Source organism: Tachysurus vachellii, chromosome 6, assembly GCF_030014155.1.
Source record: "Tachysurus vachellii isolate PV-2020 chromosome 6, HZAU_Pvac_v1, whole genome shotgun sequence".
NCBI classification, from domain to species: Eukaryota; Metazoa; Chordata; class Actinopteri; order Siluriformes; family Bagridae; genus Tachysurus; species Tachysurus vachellii.
The window spans coordinates 16,849,762-16,868,977 of record NC_083465.1 but is presented as its reverse complement, the minus strand read 5'-3'; the positions used below and the strand labels follow the sequence as shown (position 1 = coordinate 16,868,977).

Here is a 19,216-nt window from a genome sequence, read left to right as displayed (position 1 = left end):
ACTTTTTTAGATTAAATTAGATTAGATACTTTTTTAAATAAATCATAATTATGTTAAAATTTAAAATTCAAATTGAATATATTTTAAACAATAAAGAAAATGGAGCTTCTACGTGCAGCTCACCTCTCTCACTGATGCTCTCGATCTCTCCATCCTCACAGCTAGTGTACTCAGGCGTAGAGCCACCTTCCTCCTCTGAGCTACTGACTGACATTTGCCGCTTGTTCGCTCCACGCTTTGACTTGTAGGGGCGGGGTGGGGGAGGCCTCAGGCATTCTGATTGGTCAGAGCTGAGGGAGTCATTACGCAGCATGCTCTCAGCTTTTTCCCGCTTGGCCTTACGTGCCACACCAGCCGAGCTTGGCTCCAGGTGGCTCGGCTGAAGCTTCCTGTCCCTTTCAGGAGGCTCCCTGAGTTCGGGGGTTCCGGTGGGAGCAGCAGGACCCACACGGAACCCTGGGGCAGGTGGCTGAAAGGCATGGTTAGGTTTAGGTGTTTGCACCACAGATCCTATTGTGCCCCCCACGGTCCTCTCCCCCATATCTCCTTGCTGCTTGCTCTCCAGAGATGGCTGGCGCTCGTCTGCCCACCTCCGGCCTATTCTGTTATCTGTGACCGCATCCCCAGCTTGCCTCTCGGGCACGCTCGTCTCCGCCTGTCTGAGTCGTGGTGTTTTTGGATGCACACGTTTCTCCTGTTCCGTCAGCTGGGCTTTGACAGAATGGTGTGGAGGGTTAGCCTCATTTCGCTGTTCCTCTCGAGCTGGCCTCTGCTCACCCTCTGTCCTTCTCAGCTCCCCCACACTTCCCTCCAGTTCAGCACAGCTCCGCTCCTGTGATCTGGCCTTAACCAGCCGTCGCACCTCTCGGCGAGCGTCTCCAGGATCCCATTCTTGTGAAGGTTGTGACTGGACTTTGGCCAGTCCCCTTCGCCTCTCCACTCTCACCCCGGGCTTGCCGTTCTGGTCTGTGGTTGATGATTGCGTTTTCCTGGTAAAGGAACACATATGGAGGATCAGAGAGACACAAAGAGCACATAATAGGATTACTACTCATGAATTATACATATTATTCAGATGAGATGCACAACATGATTCAAATGCATGTATGACAAGGCAACAACCATATTAAAGTAAATAGTACCCTGAGGAAAAATTCCCAGAAAATAAACAGTGTATATTATCCTGCACAGAATTTAGCCTCCATTTTTATCAGAATTTCATTTATTACAGTATTTTTGATTTTATATCACTATAACCTTTCTCGAGGTGGTTCACTGCGGGATCGGGATGAAGGCATGTCGGCCTGTCCAGTGGCAGAGCCTTTGTTTGTGTTGATGGGCAGCTGGTTGTCCTGGGCAGTGGAGGCAGAGGAACCAAGAGGTATCTGAGACCTAGAGCGTACTTTCTTGTCTCCTGAAGGATCTACACATGTGGCTGGCTCGCTCAGCGCTGTTTGCAATTTTGCTGTCTTTGCTTTTGGCCCCTGTTCCGCAAACCATTCTCCTGAATTAGTGAGGATGTCCTGCTGCTTACGGCACTTGTTACATACCCACATCACCTGCAGAGATCAGAGCACTGTAAACACACTGAACTTAAAAAACAAACGTTTCACCTAGATAGCACTGTCTAGACATAGAGTAGCAGCATAACAAGATCAGCACTCACATTATTAAAAAAGTTAACGTGTTTTAGGACAAACATGCAGTTTTTGTTAAAGAAACTGAACATAATATATTATATTAAAACACATTTTAATACTGTACAGACCAAACATGAAAAAATGAGTTAATTGTCTTTAATGGTTTAATTGTCTAGTTTTTGCCCAGACTAAAGATATTTAAGGGATATATATATATATATATATATATATTTACAAAAAGAGAAATATGGAGATGTTGTACGTACATTTTTATCTATATTGTTCATGCTATTTATTTTGTCTTAACAGCACTGTCAGGATCACGCCTGAACTTTTTACTGTACTTGTACGATGTCTTTGTATACGTTTCGTCTTTATGTGTCTGCACCACCCTAGTCTTAGTTCCTTCCCGCCTCTACACACTTTTTGTCCTCATCATTGTGTTGTCTTCAAGTTTTAAGGCATCTATAAAGTCTATTATTTTACAACAATTTACATTTACAGTTGAACATACTTTATATGAAGCAGCATTTCAATATAGTTTTCTTCTGACTTTGATAAATAATAAAAACACACAAATAGTAATTGGATTGACATACAGTATGGTTTCTTATGTAGGTGAAGCTGTATTGAAATGTGAACCAAACTGATTGAACCAAATTGAACCAATGATTTTTTGCATTCACAATCCAAAGTAGTAATCATTTCTAATAGTAGTATTCCATTTCTAACACTGTTTTGATGCACATAAGATATCTTAAAGCTTTATAAAGGTGATTCTGGTAAAATATTTTTTTCTTCTAAGATTAGTATAAAAAATAAATAAAAGGACAAATCATGTCTCAAATCATCAGGACAAATAAATACAAGATGTCTGATTTTACAGACTCTTTTTAAAATACGGACCAAGTTGGCGAGACTGTGGGATGGATTTATATCTGCTCAAAGAGCATGGACATTGTCCATATTCTCTGTGGGGAGACCTGATGAGACTCATGGCAGGCCAGGTCTTGTTTTCCTGGGAATTAGCAGATCTCTCCATCTCCCTCCCTCATATCCACACTCAGTCCCTGCTGATTCCTTCAGGAGAAGGCGACACAAAAAGATCTTGGCACATCCCATATTTTCCCTCTTTTTTTTTCCACTCCTCTCCTCCTCCAGATTGCTTTTGATTAAAGTGTTATGGAGATGGGGAGGGGGCATAAACATGACTATATTTATCCAGGCAGCCATGCAGCCAGCACCATCAGGAGCTGCAAACAATTCCCCAGCTCACTACATAGCTACAGTGGGTAAAGACATTTTCTGTCCCCCACGAGCACAATGCCCAACAACCGTTCTTACATTCGCACACCTACACATACACAAACACAAGCAGCCTTCTGGTGCTGCTGCCTTGCCAAACCAAACACACTCTGTGGTTATAGCGGGATAACAGAGTGTCCACATATGCCACCTGCTACCAAAACTCCTGTCCTACTTTCTTCTTTCTCACTCTTAGAATGCAGAAATTCAGATCAGGTATACAAGATCACCTTTAACTCTATTAAACCCTGGCTTTCTGTGGTCTAACAGAAAGAAAACTACAGGAAAGAGTGAAATAGTGTCATCTTACTCTGAAGCCTGGTGTCCTGTAGGCGAAGGGATGTATAGATGATATCAGCATGGTGTGCTAGTGAACTGGAAGCTCAGGACGAAAGAGACAGGCCATCGGCATGGACTGAGGAAAAGCATTATGCCCTGATTGAACAGGCTTGGAGTGGCTCCAAACTAATCTAAAGCAAATCAACAGCAGAATCTCCAGCTGTCAGATACAGACCCAGACCCTTCCTGCACGGATTAAACCAGTAACTTACTAACAGTCCCACACCAAGCATACTGCAGAGCAATATCTGATTGTAAATCTACAGCTTACCGTATAACATCCCATATCGATTCGATCACATTAGCATACTACATTGCATGAGCTTTACATTATCATTTAAATTTGATATATGACACGACATTAACTTATTGAAGTAACTAATCCAGGTCTGACACAAGGCCAAAATCATTCTTGTTCTAATCTGGCACACTAGCGTGGATATTACTTCAAAGGACTTTAACTAACCTCTAAAGGCAATTTGTTATATGCTTTCAAGCGATCTCAGGGGAGAAAAGACAGCACCATTAGCCATTTCTAGGTGCAAAATCTAGGACACACTCTACTATGTGTGTGTTTGGGTGTATGTATATGTGTGACGTTGTACTACCCAAAGGGAAATAATGATTAATGTTTGTCATTATATATGTATATATATATATATATATATATATATATATATATATATATTTATATACATATAAAAGGTATTATATGCCCTGATGTTTATGAGTAAAGCTCTCTTCCTACACTTTCTGTGCAGCCCTTATTAGAACGCATAAAGAAGTAAGCAGAAATCAGAATGCAGCCGTAATTTACTGAGGCTTTAATGCGGTCTACAACATAAATTAGCCAGAATTTCATAATCAAAGCAATAAATCGCAGCAAATTGCACAAATGCTGATGACCCACAATAACTTAGTGACAGCTACAAAGGGTGGAAAATCTCATTCATGATCCAGAAGGCAAGTGTAGAAGGGTAAATAAGGCATACAGGCCTGTAGGATATGCTAGTTGAATTGTAGTGATGGGCAAATGATTGGCTTAATTATTGTAAAAGCTTCCTTTAAAAATGTGGAGCTGAATTAAGCAATCTAATTGAGTTTAGGGATATCACATTAAAAATAAATAAATAAATAATAATGAAATAAATAATAAAGAAATGTTATTATAAAAGTTTTTTTTTTTTTAATGAAAATAAATAAATAATAAATAAAATTCTGAACCTGTACAATGACACTGATATAGAATTAAAGATCTCAAAGAAAAATTTAATCTAAATGACTAACTAATGCATTTTCCAGTTTCAGCATCAGATCATCTAGCAAAAAAATCAACACTTTGTTGCATATGTACAATACATATCACTAATATATGACAGATATATCCTGGATTCAGTTGAGATCATTTTTCTCTTTTGTTTCCCTAAAAGAAATTTCTTTACAAATTTATTTCCAAGCCATATGTTCCTTAGGGAAAAGTCTTTTTTGATATTTAAAAAAAAAAAAAAAAAAAAAAAATTTTGTCTGTTGTGATGCAAAAATACAGAAAATAGATTAGGTAAATATATGTTTCTAGTGTTTAAGCAGATAAAGAGACAGAGGATAACAGAAAATAAATATTAGTCTCCACTTTATTCATTCACTCTAGTGTGTGAATAGTGGCTTAGTAGTTTTCTTTTACCCATTAGTGAGACGTTTTAGAGTACCTAAAACTAATAACAGGGACAGCTAACAGGTAACATCAAATAACAGGTACAACACACAGGCAACTGACGTCTCTTATATCTCAAAACATATCTCTTTAAAGACATACATATATTAATATAAAACTGGCATGACGCATAATCTGATAAGAGGGTGGAATCTTCTTGTGTATACATCAGGCAAGAGTATGACACATGCAGACACGCCCACACACACACACTCACACACACACAGCATATTAACACAGGAGACGTGTGTGTATCAGATCCTTCATCTCCTCTCATCAGGGCATCACCCCTTTCTGGTGTTTCAAATAGAATAAAAACAGAAGAATATTAAGAAGGATGGTAACTAAATACCCAGTTATATGAGAAACATTGCAACCTACGGCAGATTTCTCAGCCAGTCAAATAAAAAATAATACGAGAAGGTGATTTTGCTGCCATACAGCTCTAAAGTTCTAAGGTCTGTCGTCTGTTTAACCTCTTGTCCCTTGTGACTTCTTCGTAAGCCCTGAGCAATTTACTCTTCGAAGGTCAAAAATATCCTTCCACTTTGGTACTGCTCTCTGTTTGTGCTTTTTTTTTTGACAGTTACATGTGTTTTGCAACACACTGCCTTCATCACTGGGCAAATAGGGAGATCACCAAAAAGCAGTTTTTATGTAAGATCATTGTCAAAGCCACTGCCTCTTTTTTTAAATTAGTGACATAGATTTAAAAATACCTGTGGAAAACCATTTTGTCACAGACTAAATAGAGAGGATGGAATGTCAAATAAAAGAAAACTACTTAAAGTACTCTAACATGAGTGGCTATATTCTACACTCTGTTCTTTGGCTTGCCGTATTTGACGTCTCCGGCTGCAGTGAGTGATGGAGTCATGCTACTAAAGTTTGTCATATATCACCCAGCTTCTGCAACTCTTTAATATCATTTCATTTCCATTGCTTGTTGAGATGGAGCCAGGCGGAGTTGGGCTACGCTATTGGTGTTGTCAAGTGCAGCCAAACAGGTGAGATAAATGGAGTGACTGGAAAATTGTAGAGCGGAAGAAGAGGCTGGACGGAGGGAGCACTCGCCATCTCTGACAGCTTGACATATAGGGGCAGCAGCGGACAGAGCTGGCTCCATAACTCAGCATGTTATAAATCCCGGATAAGGATGAAAGACTGCCACAAAAGAGATTACTGTCCATTTGCCCTAATGAGCCAGTATATCAGTGCCTGGAGACGCTCGCCCCCTGACTGCCTTCACAAACACTCACTCACTCACTCACCCCTCATATACGGAGCATTTCAATTGTTAAATACCAGATCAATAATATAAATAATTTATCACAGGTCCCTGCTGATGTTACAGAACTCTGACTCTCACTGTTTTCTCACCAAGACATGCATCTTGTACTTGACAAGGCATCTATGGATCAATATCATGATAAGTTTAGACCGGTTCCTTTTCCAAACATTGGATTTGCTCTGAATTAAGCAGATCAATAGACCCTGTGAATAAAGCACACACATGCTTTATACAGTTCCTCAATCAGCCATGCATGAGCGTATGCATTTCATTGTGCTCTTTCATCCCCCTGAGGACCTGGCCTAACAACTAAACAATGACTTCAGTGACCCAAGGTCCCTTACCTGCACTGCTCAGTCTCACCACTAGTCTGTACTGTGTCACATGTGGCTCTTCTACATAAACAAGCACCCTGGACAAAAATAAAATTACTCACGTGTGTAATTCCTTTGCTAATATCTGTGTATATCATTCCTCAGATTATAACACTGCAATTGAATACAAAACTTTAAAAAAAAAAAAAGATAGCAAAAAGGAATCTCTGCCTGTTGATATTGCTATTTTCTTGCATGTATTTTTGTTTTAAAAAAAGTATAAATGCACATTTATTTGTACAAATGAGGTTTTGTCTAATTAAATATCTATATATTTGCATTCTACAAATATAAACCCAAGAATATAGACTTTGGATGATCTGAGAGACTTTGTATGTGACTTTGAAGATGATCTCAACTAAAATCTATTTACAGAATAGAATGTGCTGTAAAATATGATGTCTTAATTATTTAACTTTATCGTTCCATAGACACCATAAGATTACAAAAAATATCATTGTAATTTTTTACAATGTTTAAAGTCTAAAACAAATCCAATTGATTGCCTCGTTAAGATGCTTCTACTTGGACCTGGAATAAAGATCTAAATAAAAATAACATGAATGCAGAAAATCTAGTTCTGAATATCTAACTTTTTTTAATACATAATGCAATTACATTTGTTTCTAATTAGTGTGGTTTATACGGTTTGTAAAGGGAAATAGACATGTATAGCATAACAATGACAACACCACTGTAAATTAGCATATACACTTACTGTCCACTTTAATAGGAACACCTGTACATTCAGACTTTGATCATGGCATTATGTTCTTAGTATCAGAATGGCTGCTTTCAGTATTTTAGAAACTCCTGACCTGTTGGGTCAGGAGTATATACAGTCTCTAGGGTTGATACACAGAATTGCATGGCATACAAAAAACACTGAGTGAGTGACAATTCTGAGAACGGTAATCCCTTGTTGATGAAAGAGTTCAGAGGAGAATGACCAGACTGGTCTGAGTTGACAGGAAGTCTATAGTAACTCACATAATCACCCTTAGAACTGTAGTGAACAGAAAATCCTCACTAAAACACATCAAATCTTACGATGGATGGGCTAAAACAGTAGAAGACCACATCAGACTCCACTCCTGTCTGCCAAAGAACAGGAATCTGTGGCTTTAATAAACTCGATAATATAATGCACAGACTCACTGTAACTGGGCAGCTGAAGATTAGAAAAAATATACTTTTTCCAGCGATGGTCACGAGTGGACAAGAACAATGAAATCATATTTTTATAGCTTGAAAATTTCTAACTACAGTTTATGAGAATTTGTGTTATAAAAAAATATTTAAAAAAAACAAAACTGAAAAATGATTGAAGTCACCAAAATCACACTTTCTATCTGTAATGTCTTGCCTTAAAAACAGCTCACTTCCTGTTAGGTAAGCATAGAGAATCCTATGAACTTTAGCCCACTTTCAACTGAATAGTGCTCTTAGGCGTCTAGTTCGGTGTTCCAAATAATCCTACAAGATTTCTATGAGACACTAAAGCCTATGTTTCATTATACATTCAAATAAGTCACACACAAAGCTGGCTCAGTACACACTACTCTATTCTGCTTGGATACGACACACAGAAAAGGCAAAAGTCAGAGTCTGGTAAAACAACTGACTCTCCAGTTTAATGCTTTCAAATGTTAAATTTTATTTGTCCAGGTGTGCAACCTACTGACACTGTAAAATTAGGTGCTGCTATTTGTGAATGCAACACTTTTTTTTGTCTGGGTAGCTTATTACAAAAACAGCACATATCAGCAGAAACTATAAAATGATACTGCCTTTCACAATTATTTTCGCTGCCATGTACTATGTAAGTGCAGAGGCAGAAACAGACAATCTTCCAGGTCCCAGTCAATGAAACGTCCACGTAACCAGATGCAAACAGAGGGAACAAATCAATACTAATCATTTCACGGCGTTGCCCTCAGAGGAAATGAAACATCGTCCTGTGTTTTCCCATGTCATCAATAACCTGCCATCCAAAATACACAGCTGAAATCCAAACCAATCTGACTGACATGTGAAACAGATCTATGAAAAGCAATAGCCTGAAATAGCAAGAGAAAGCAGATGTACCCAAGGGTGTGAAACTGGACTACAAAAAAAAAATAGCAGAACAAAAACAGAACCACTTGCCTGAAGAAGAAAACAGATATTAGCAAGATGGCCGGGGATAATGAGAGTTAAATTGTATTTACAGGGTATTGTCTGCTGTGCTGAAGTGCATGGCAGAATTCAGATTAACTTATGCAATTTCCCAGGAGTGAACACGGTGCACAAACTTTATACTGTACCAAGCCAGAAAAAAACAATAAGCTAGTGCAAAGACATTACATTAACTAAGAGACGGTGGTACTTAGAGAAATATTCCTCAGTTAAATATTTAAAAAAAAAACTTTTGTTTGTTTATGTAATTCTACACATAAAATCCTGTGTGTGTGGAAGTGATTAGAAACATGTAGAATATTTGATGTTTATTAATTGGACAATGAACTATTATTATATATGAATTAATCCTATATTAATGAACTGTTGAAATAATAGGACAATGAACACTATCATAATGGCGACGTAACAGCTTTAGAGATGAGTGTACAAATTTCATATAGAGGATATTAAAGTAAGAAGTGGCTAAACACCTTATCTTCCTTCTTCTCCGGGGTTGCAGACACAGCAAACAAGGAGCAGGAGGAGAAAAGAGTAAAAAGGGAAATGAACATGAGCAGTATAAATAAACATACAGTATTAATCATAGTAAAAGCCTGGATCTAGCTTGTTAAAAGTAACTACCGAAGAAATGTTTTTTCATCATAAGTAAATAATAACTTTGATTAAAACTAAAGAGCTTTTTGACAACCTTTTGATAATCATCTTTACATCGATAGAAAGTCACTGATTGTCATTCTGAGGTTTTTTCAGAGAAATACATTTAAAGGTATGTTGCCACCGACAGCAGACATGCAAGAACATGCAAATTAACAACTGAGAGTTTTACAATACATTTTACAAGAAACAATTCCCAATGGTAATAAAAGATAGTTCATGGGTGAATAAAGATGGGAATATATGGTTCTACTTGGTAAATCTCATTTCATATCCTTGAATGAATATACACCACTGAAATGCAAATGCAAAAGGTATTAAAGAGTAATAAACATCACACATCACAATCTGTGTGTACTGTGCTGTGCTGTTCTGTGCTGTGTAGTCGGGCCCTATTTCAAAAAAAATATACACAAGAACCCAAAAAAACACATCGTCACACTGCTCTGTTGTTTTATGTTAGAGCTCTAAGCGTCTGCGTCTGCTAACTACCAGTCTGTTGTCTTTTGCAACCCCCAGCATAGGAGCTATTAAGTGCATTTCATTGCTGTTAGCTACTGTTTCCTACTATACAGTCCATCACACTGAGTAGGTGCAGCTCTCTATGTTTAACCTTCAGGCGTCCAGCAACTCCATTATCAAGCCGGCCACTCTCATTAATAGCACATGCCAGGACGACAGAGAGAAACTGTGAATGCTCCTTTTGGCAAAGCTAACCTTCAGGCAGCTCCAATCCATAAGCAGGATGTATGCTATCATCCCAGATCAAATTAAGGGCTCTTGACTCTATATCACCAACAGACAAGGACAGCTGAGCATACAAAAATCCATCGATACTGTACTAACACGTTCATAAACTACCACTCGTGCAATTATTCTTTTCTAATTTTAAACTAGCTCTGACAAACACATATACAATTGTTTTTGACCATTTAGTCAGTGATCTGTGGCTTTATTAATTGCATCTAACCCTTCTTGCACTCCAGCCACAGTTATTGTAAATATATATCCACTGACCTAATCCCATAGTTCAAAGGTGCCTGTTTTGTGACTTCCAACACTGGGCTCATTATGGAAGCACACTAATTAAGGCTATGGATTTAGGGACTGAAGCTTTAGGGAATAAAAAGGTATGAAGGTAAATATCATGCTCTGGGAGGGAGCCACCATTTCTGGGGTTTCCTCTGCCAGTGGCACCGATTCCCCCTGTAGAGATGACGTGTCAGCCAGGCCTCCCAGCAAGGGCATGTGGTGACCCCCTGGTGGCCAAGGCCCTCATCTCCTCTGACTAATGCCTAATTAACCTTTCCGCCTGGCTCACACTTCTTCCCTCTCCTGTGTTTAAATGTCCTCACATCAGTGGGTAACACACAGGTAGTGGATAAACCCTACACAGGTGTAAGAAGAAACAAGCAATCAACAAGAGCACAGTGTCTATATGCAGACAGAAAGATGACATGCAGTTTGGAGATTAAAAATTTTGGATGGACAGATAGAGAGATTCAAACAACAGCTGGGAAATTACAAAGAAAGCATTTCAGCTCCAATCACCAGAAGGACCAGTAGAAACTTAGGACACTCACACTGTTGGAGCGCAGAGAGACCCTTCCTCCACAGCGGGCACAGAACTTGGTCTGGCAGTAGGAACAGAGGTTCCCACAGCCATCAGCAAACTTGGTCTTGTGGCAAATGCCACAGGTGGGTGCATCATCCTTGTGCTGGCCCTGCTGCCTCTGCTGAGGCTCTTGCGCTATCCGCCGCACCTGCTCCTTATAGCTTGCAAACTGCTTGTGCATACTGAGGAGAGGAGAGGAGAGGAGAGAAGAGGAGAGGAGAGGAGAGGTGAGGAGAGGAGAAATAAGGAGAGGAGACAAGAGAAGAGAAGAGAAGAGAAGAGGAAAAGGGTGAGGAGAGGAGAGGAGAGGAGAGGAGAGGAGAGGAGAGGAGCAACAGAGGAGAAGAAAAAGAGAAAAGATTAATTGAAAAGGGGGAGGAGGAAAAAACAAAACATAATGGATAAGTATGCAGGAAAGAGAGAAGGAGATGCAGATAAGAAGAGACAAGATGAAATAAAAGAGAAAGAGAAAATATGAGAATAAAAAGGGTGGAAATTCAGCAGTTAAATGAAAAAAAAAATACAATTTCTCAGATAATTTACCAATGCACATTTTTTTTATAAATACTCAGCTCCACTTAATACTAATAACTAGAGTTAATGCTTCATTATAAAATACTGATGTACTGGATCTGTATTCGTTCATTACAGACGTAGTTAAGCCAAGCACTGAATGAATGGTTTTCCAGGGAAGCAAATTTCTTACTATCTTGATCACGGGAAGCTCTGAGTTAAATACGTTCCGGTCAAAGGGATGTGATCCAGTTGTCATGCTGGAAAAAAGCTGCTAATGCCCGTACATTAGTGCTGATGGAGCTGATGAGATGCCAGATTGGTGCTGAGGTTGAAGGAAATGTGAGATTTTAAAGGACAGGCCTGATACAACAATCTCCAGTGAAAAATCAATAGAACATGGTGATGCCACTGAACTGTGTTCCTCACACAGCTGTTCCTTTCTCTTTTCTAACACACACACATACACACACACACACACACAAACACTTCAAAACACAAATTTGACATGACATGAGAATAATACTACTTATACTACTGATAATACTAATAATACTACTTTTATCAGAAATAGTGCTCTTTCTCAGAATCCAACTTTACTTACACTGAGTTTGTCTTCATCACAGAATACTTATTATCTTACATAAACCATAAGGAGCTACTAAAAGTACTAAAAGTAATACACAAACATCTGCCAAGCCGCAGTTCTGCCCTAGAGAGAGGATGATATATCATTCACATCAACCCCCACTCTACTCCGCTCCTCCTTTAGACCTCACACTGGTTTTCCTCCCTGTCCATACCCCCAGCCAACATTGCCATCAGGTCAGGGGTCAGGAAAAGGGCAACAAACAGTGACCTCACTTGCTGACTGTCTGCTTAAGTGTTGAAAGTCTAGGAACAATGGTGATGAACGAGATATATATTACTTGTAGTTAACAACAACATTAGGGATTGAGTTACAAAAAAATGCATTCAAGCAACCAAAAATTTTAAGAGAACAATACAGTATGGAAAACAAAGAGATAATCATTATGTCTTTCACTAGGAAGGACACATGAAAGCTCTGTGTACTATAGGAAATGATTTTCATGACCCGAAGCCAGAATTAAGACTGAATAGACAACACAGGGTTTCCTAATGAAACCGAAACTTATTGTGTGTACACACAATATCCATTTCCGCATTACACTTAACTCCCTCTGTATTCTGTCTCTCACATTCTTTATTCCCTTTCTGTCTCTATCTCTGTCTGCCCCCTCCCTTTTAACCAAGAATAAAAATATCCCTTTTGTGAAATGCAAATCAGGCCCAGTGTCTACAAGACCTGGCACGCAAATCGCACAGGAATACTGCATTAGCATAGAACTTGGCGTAATTAAGGTATGCAGAAGGTCTAATTAGCTTGGCAAAAAGAAGGAACATGAAGGAGAGTCAGCCTGGAGATGAGCGACATTTTTTTCTTTGCTTGACATAACAGTAGGTGATATCTGAGGCGACTAAAGCCCAAGCAACTAAACTAACTGTTTTACATAAAAGGGCATTCTAATATTTACACAGTATCATGTTAGATTTACTTTTTAAAATATTTTAGTCAACAATAAGATGAATATACTGAAACAATGTGTGTGTGAAATACACCATACAGCCAAAGGTATGTGAACATCTGACCGTCACACACATGTGTTTGTATGTGGTTCTGCCCCAAACTCTTGCCACAAAGTTAGAAGCACACAATTTCATAGAACGTCTTTGTGTGCTGTGACATTAAAATTTAGTTTTCGCTGGAACAAAGAGGCCTAAACCTATTTTTAATCCAGATGAAACAGAAGCTACACCTGACTCCACCTGTGTAATCAGTTGTTCTTGGCTTGACTGTAGTGAAAACCTGCACCCACACCAGGCCTTTTTGCATAGGATCGGACACCCCTGACCCAACTGCTCTTATAAGCAGTGCTCTACCACTGCAGATGCAAATGCATACAGAGACTGGAGCATAAGGTATAACCTACATGGCAAAAACATTGCTTATACACTGAAGCGGGCTTAAATTTGACCTACATGCATGAGCATACATCAGACTCCCTCTGTTCTAAACACAGGTGTAAATTCACCCTTTCTTGCTGTTCTACATCCGTTCAGAATACAAGAACAATGGCTAGATCACATGATTTACATCTGATGCTGATGGATTTCCAATATTTTTTAGGTAAGGCTGGAGCCATTGCTCTATTTCACCATCATTAATATATCCAGACGCATAGAGCACAGCAACCCATTTCATAAAGCCAATTTCTACTCAGTGATTTCCACTTCATGTTGTAGCAGCCAACTAATGATATGTCTTGCCCTGCTTGCAGGAGGTTGACCTATATAACTAAGTGCTCCTCTGGGGTGAATACTTCATCTTCTGGAAAAGCAACAGGTCTAACCTCCAGCAAGCCTAGGCTCATCCCACACTGTCTAACAAATCCACTGGGCCAGGCCAATCTAGTTATAGCTGAAGTGCTCAAGTGCACTTCCTTCTGCATTGTTCAGGTCTCCTAGCAATATAGAGAATTTGAACATAAATGATTTCTTCGATAACTGTATTACTCAGTAAGAGATTTACAATGACCTCTTTCTTTTTACCCCAAAATAGAAATAACACTTTAGACAGAATGCAATCAAATATGACTAAAATCTTACAAACCTAATTACTGAACTGAACTGAAGAATTGAAACCATTTTCTGTTTACATCAGCGTAACCCCTCCTTCCATGCAGTGCCGTTTCTGTTCATGAAACAATCCAGCCAAATGTTCCCAGGTAGTACTTGTAACTTGCTTAATTGAATCTCTTTCACAAGGGTATTCAGCTAAAATTTCTAAAGGTGCAGTTCTAAAAAATGATCTGCTTCCAAAACCCCAGATAACAAACAACAGTTACCTTTTAACACAGTAATCATTAGTGTACAAAGGCATAGTTACAGGGCATTCATCAAAGTGCTAAGCGGCATTTAGTAATAAGTTACATAAAAAATAAAAGGACTTTGACAGAAACATGTATGAGTGGCTATCGGTTCTGTTCGACTATACTGAACATTCAGGCAACATTTTGGAATTTGCAGTACAGCAACAAGCTAGCCAGAAGACTACAGTGTTAGAAACTAGAAATCTACAGTAGGCAGCTAAGGCTTGCTGTAACACTACACTGAAAACCCCACTAAATTAAATGTACTCAACTGACTGAGTAAGCAACTCCGTCAATTTAATTGTGTAATGGTCTCCCAAAATCTTTAGGTTTAAATTCACTTAACTTGATGTTAACACTGCACTTAAATAATTAACTTCACCTAACATGGTGTTCATTTGTGTTCAAGTGTACCTAAATATTTAATTTAACTCAACTCACAAGCTGATTTGTTTTATTTACTTAAGAAATTAAACTGAATTTTGAACACACGTATAAAACACATTGAACAGCATATTGACTGTCTTTATTGACCAACATTTCACCATTTTAATTAAATTACTGTATTAATGAATTGGGGTATAACCACACTGTACAGGTGATAACAATAATAATGTCCTACAAAAAAACAGTCTCACAATACTCTCATAGTAAATATGTACTGAACATGTAAATGTGAATGGTAACAATGTGACTCAAAGTCAAAAGGGCAATGAGACCTAACCATTGTTCTTAACCAAAATAGCTAGTTCAAAAACATTAGGTTCGAAGGCAATTTTGAGGACTGATATCAGTACATGTTGTGTTTGCAAGTAATTTTGGGTAATTCAAGTCTTGTGCATAAATTAGGCCAAAGAAAAGACATATCACTTGTGGAAGGTCCTGCAAGTTGTCCATCACCACTTGGCCTTCAATTAATCAAATGCAAGCACGTCAAGGAAAGAGTTGAGATCACCAGACACCTAGTGAAGACACATGTATACATAGAGTATTGTAATCATGTATCTGAAGGATCGTGGGTGAGCTGAAAGTACTGTATATGGGTGGATGATTATCAGAACTCACACAAAAACACAAATCAAATATGCTGACAAAAATTGTGCATGAGCTACATGCTACAAATCAAAGGTTACTACAAATTTAAATTACCTTGACAAGGATATATGTGAACCTATGTGTTTCTGTGGATTTGAAAGTAGAAGATATGAACATATACAAAAAACTAAATTCTGTTTCCCTTGCAATCATGTATAACCAAACTACTAGCATAACCAAGGTGAAGATCTTCACCTTATAAATAGTGATTTCTTATTTTAATCATCCACAAGAGTCACATCATTTTGAAAAAATGCTTTCTGAAACATCATTTACCAACTTGGTCACAAGATACTCATCAGCATCTGGATAACACTACCTCAGGGCACATGGGAAATGACAGTGCATGTATCTGAGTTAATTGTTGAATGACACCTTGAACAGAACTTGCTACAGTAAATTAGAAATCTGTTCTTGGGTTTCATGCAAATTCTCATCAATGGGGCTAGAAACTATTTCTGGTTCTAAGGCCTTCCAGTCATGTTCACTACGTTTCTTTCTTCAATGTGAAATACAATTTGTATAAACACTGCTCCAGATCCTGCAACCTTTGTAGGTTCTTCTGATTTACACTGAAATGTCTACTGAACATATGCTTTAGAAAATGTGCTTCTGTGCACAGCTCAGAAAATTCACAATGCTTACAATTAAATGCAGAGGGTGCATTTCCCAGACTAATCCACGAAGCTGGTGGTGTAATGTTAAATAAGTTAGCAAATATAAAAATTATAATCTGACAGAATTATTCAAACTCTAACAAAATACACCTAAACCAATAAAAAAAGTCAATAAAACCAATTAATAAAACGTAAATAAAACCAATTAATAAAATGCAAATAAAAAGGTCTCGTTTGAAAATTACATATATCCTAGAAGGTAGCTCCATGAGATCTAACTAATAAATAGTTAGACCTCTCTGTAGCCAATTAATGGTGGCGAATATGAAAGTGGTTCACAGACTGGGAAACATCATTATTTGGTCTTTGAAATAGCTAGCATGTTCGTTCTCATGGAAGCACGTGTTAACCCATGGTTGCGATCTGTTTAAATATTACCAGTAATCACACAACAATCACTCCATAAACAGGGAAGGAATGGGTAAATAGGAAGACAAGCTCAATTTAACAGCTGGAATATCAAGTTGTGGGGTGTTTTCAGTGGTATTAACGACAGTTTGTGAAATCTAGATGAAGTGTGGGGGAAAAAAGAATTCAGGCCAAATTTCTTCACTCACACTGCTATTTGGAAATTGGTGTTGCAGAGCATGTGGAAATAACTTATATAATAATTTTTAAAATGTGTCAAAAACAGTGTCAGGGAAAAATATCAACCTTTTCTCTAGGAGAGGTAGCCAAACACATATCTAGACATTTTACAATAATAATAACAGAATGAGATTTGTTGTTGTTGAAGTGGTAGTGTAGATGTTGTGTATATGTGGTAGTTGTTTTGTTGCTGTTGCTGTTGTTGTTGTTGTAAAGCATTTCATGCTTCTCTTGAAATATGAAAACCATAACGAGCTTGAAAGAAACTGCATTTGAGTGAAGCAGAGAAAGAGAGGCACATCAGACACATTCCTGTCTGAGTAAGAAGACCTTAAAAAAGATGCTCTTTCTCCACAACCAACAAAACTGAGGTACGGTAACTAACGATAAATCTACATTTGATATCCAACAGTCCACAAGAGAATGACAGTTTTTATAAGTTATGCTCAACATTAAAGCATCCTGACCACAATTTTACAAAATATATCATAACTAAAGCGAATAAAAGCCTATACATTCAAAACACCACCTCAGACTTATTAGTGAGTTAAAGAAGCCTTTTGTCCTTCTTTCACTTACTTCATGGCTAATACTATATTGCTTCTAATAGGTGTCTAGTGGATCCAGGACCTGCAAGTGATCCAGTGACTACCTTTAACTGGTGTACTTGATCTAGTTCGTCTTGATTCACTCTGCCAGTGTATTATTTCTGCTCCCTCAGACCAGGCAATCAGGCATGAGAATAAGTGGATGTATCATGTGGTTCCATATGGCACCAGCAGCACATAGATGAACTGGCTTGACTGTGTCTCTCCTCCAACGGAACTCCCCTACTGAGGGTAACATTCACTGCCCCAACCCCCTACTAATCCCACACATCAACCAATGCCAATAAACTGCCCTATTTTTGTTATCTGTGCATAATGAATCTATAATTGTAAAACTTATCTTTGTTGATGGAAATAACATGATGTTTGTTCTGTTTAATTTGTTCTGGATCATTGTCCTGCCTTATGCTTTCGTTCTGTTCATTTTTCACTGTCTTTCTTAAATATAACAAAGTATAATCTTCTACATCAGTGCTAGTCAACCTAGAGCCATTTCAGAGCCAAGCCAAGAAATAAAAAGATAAACAATAAAATAAAATAAAAAAGTTAAGTAACACGTAAACTGCTGCTGATCATAATCAATAAAAAATTGGTACATAACAATAGATACATGAAATAGATAACAGATATATAATCATTATTATTGTCCATTAAGCCTTAACTGTCAGGGACGCAGGGGTAAAAATGGACCCAAATGCAGGACAGCTAAACAAAACAGGATTTATTAACGTAAAAAACACGAAACAGGACGTAGACAATAGCAGACAAGGACAACAGCAAAAGACAACAGAGGATTCCGCGCTGCACAAGGCAACGCGGATCAAATAAATAGACAAATAATTAATCCGACATGAGGGACAGGTGTGCAGAGGTGGGGAGGAAAAGACAAGGGCGGGGCAGACACGTGAACACAGAACATAAACAAAAGGCACATGGCCAAAGTGCGGGCAGAGTCCTGACATTAACCCAGTCCATCTGTAAGGATCACTGTAATAGTATTAAAACCATGTAGATTCCCTCGACTAATGTTAAAAAGTATACAGGTAAATAAAAACCCAAAGTACTGGCAACCCTGTTTAAAGGTATAATTTGTGATTTTTGTGAAAGCTTGTTGTTGGAATTTAAAATACACATAAAAAACAACTGTTTTTCTGCAGTTTTTGCTTTTGAAGTCTTGTCATACACAGTGCATAGTGTAAAGTGCATAGAATATATATATAATATAATAGTAATTCTCTTAATTCTCTCTCTCTCTCTCTCTCTCTCTATATATATATATATATATATATATATATATATATATATGTCTATATATATATATATATATATATATATGTCTTTTGTCTATATATATATATATATATATATATATATATATATATATATATATATATATACATATATACATATATGTATACATATACATATATATATATAGAGAGAGAGAGAGAGAGAGAGAGACAGAGAGAGATGTCTCCTGAGTACTAGAGAATGCACTATATACGTCATCACTGACAATATTAGGCTATATAGAAATGCTAGAGAGGTCAGTATGGAGGGCAGCAAATATGAGATGTTGTGCATGTTACATGATGAAGGGAGACTCCCACAGGACAGGTAGGGAGGAGCGAGTGTGCAGCAGTGCCCTCATTATGCCAAGCTGGAGCATCCATG

The 19,216-nt window shown here is 38.0% G+C and overlaps 1 protein-coding gene across 7 annotated transcripts in view; it reads right to left on the bottom strand.

The window, feature by feature from the left end:
- Positions 1 to 19,216, bottom strand: part of LOC132847369 (regulating synaptic membrane exocytosis protein 1-like) — a 71,124-nt gene that overhangs the window by 36,502 nt on the left and 15,406 nt on the right. For 6 of the 7 annotated variants that reach the window (XM_060872592.1, XM_060872596.1, XM_060872594.1 and 3 more), the window contains exons 3-6: positions 11,079 to 11,292; positions 9,312 to 9,323; positions 1,258 to 1,559; positions 124 to 989 (exon numbers count right to left, since the gene is read on the bottom strand). In XM_060872592.1, coding sequence (XP_060728575.1) covers positions 124 to 989; positions 1,258 to 1,559; positions 9,312 to 9,323; positions 11,079 to 11,292 — 1,394 coding nt within the window. The remainder of the gene's footprint in view (positions 1 to 123; positions 990 to 1,257; positions 1,560 to 9,311; positions 9,324 to 11,078; positions 11,293 to 19,216) is intronic. The other variant, XM_060872593.1, reaches the window with a different exon arrangement.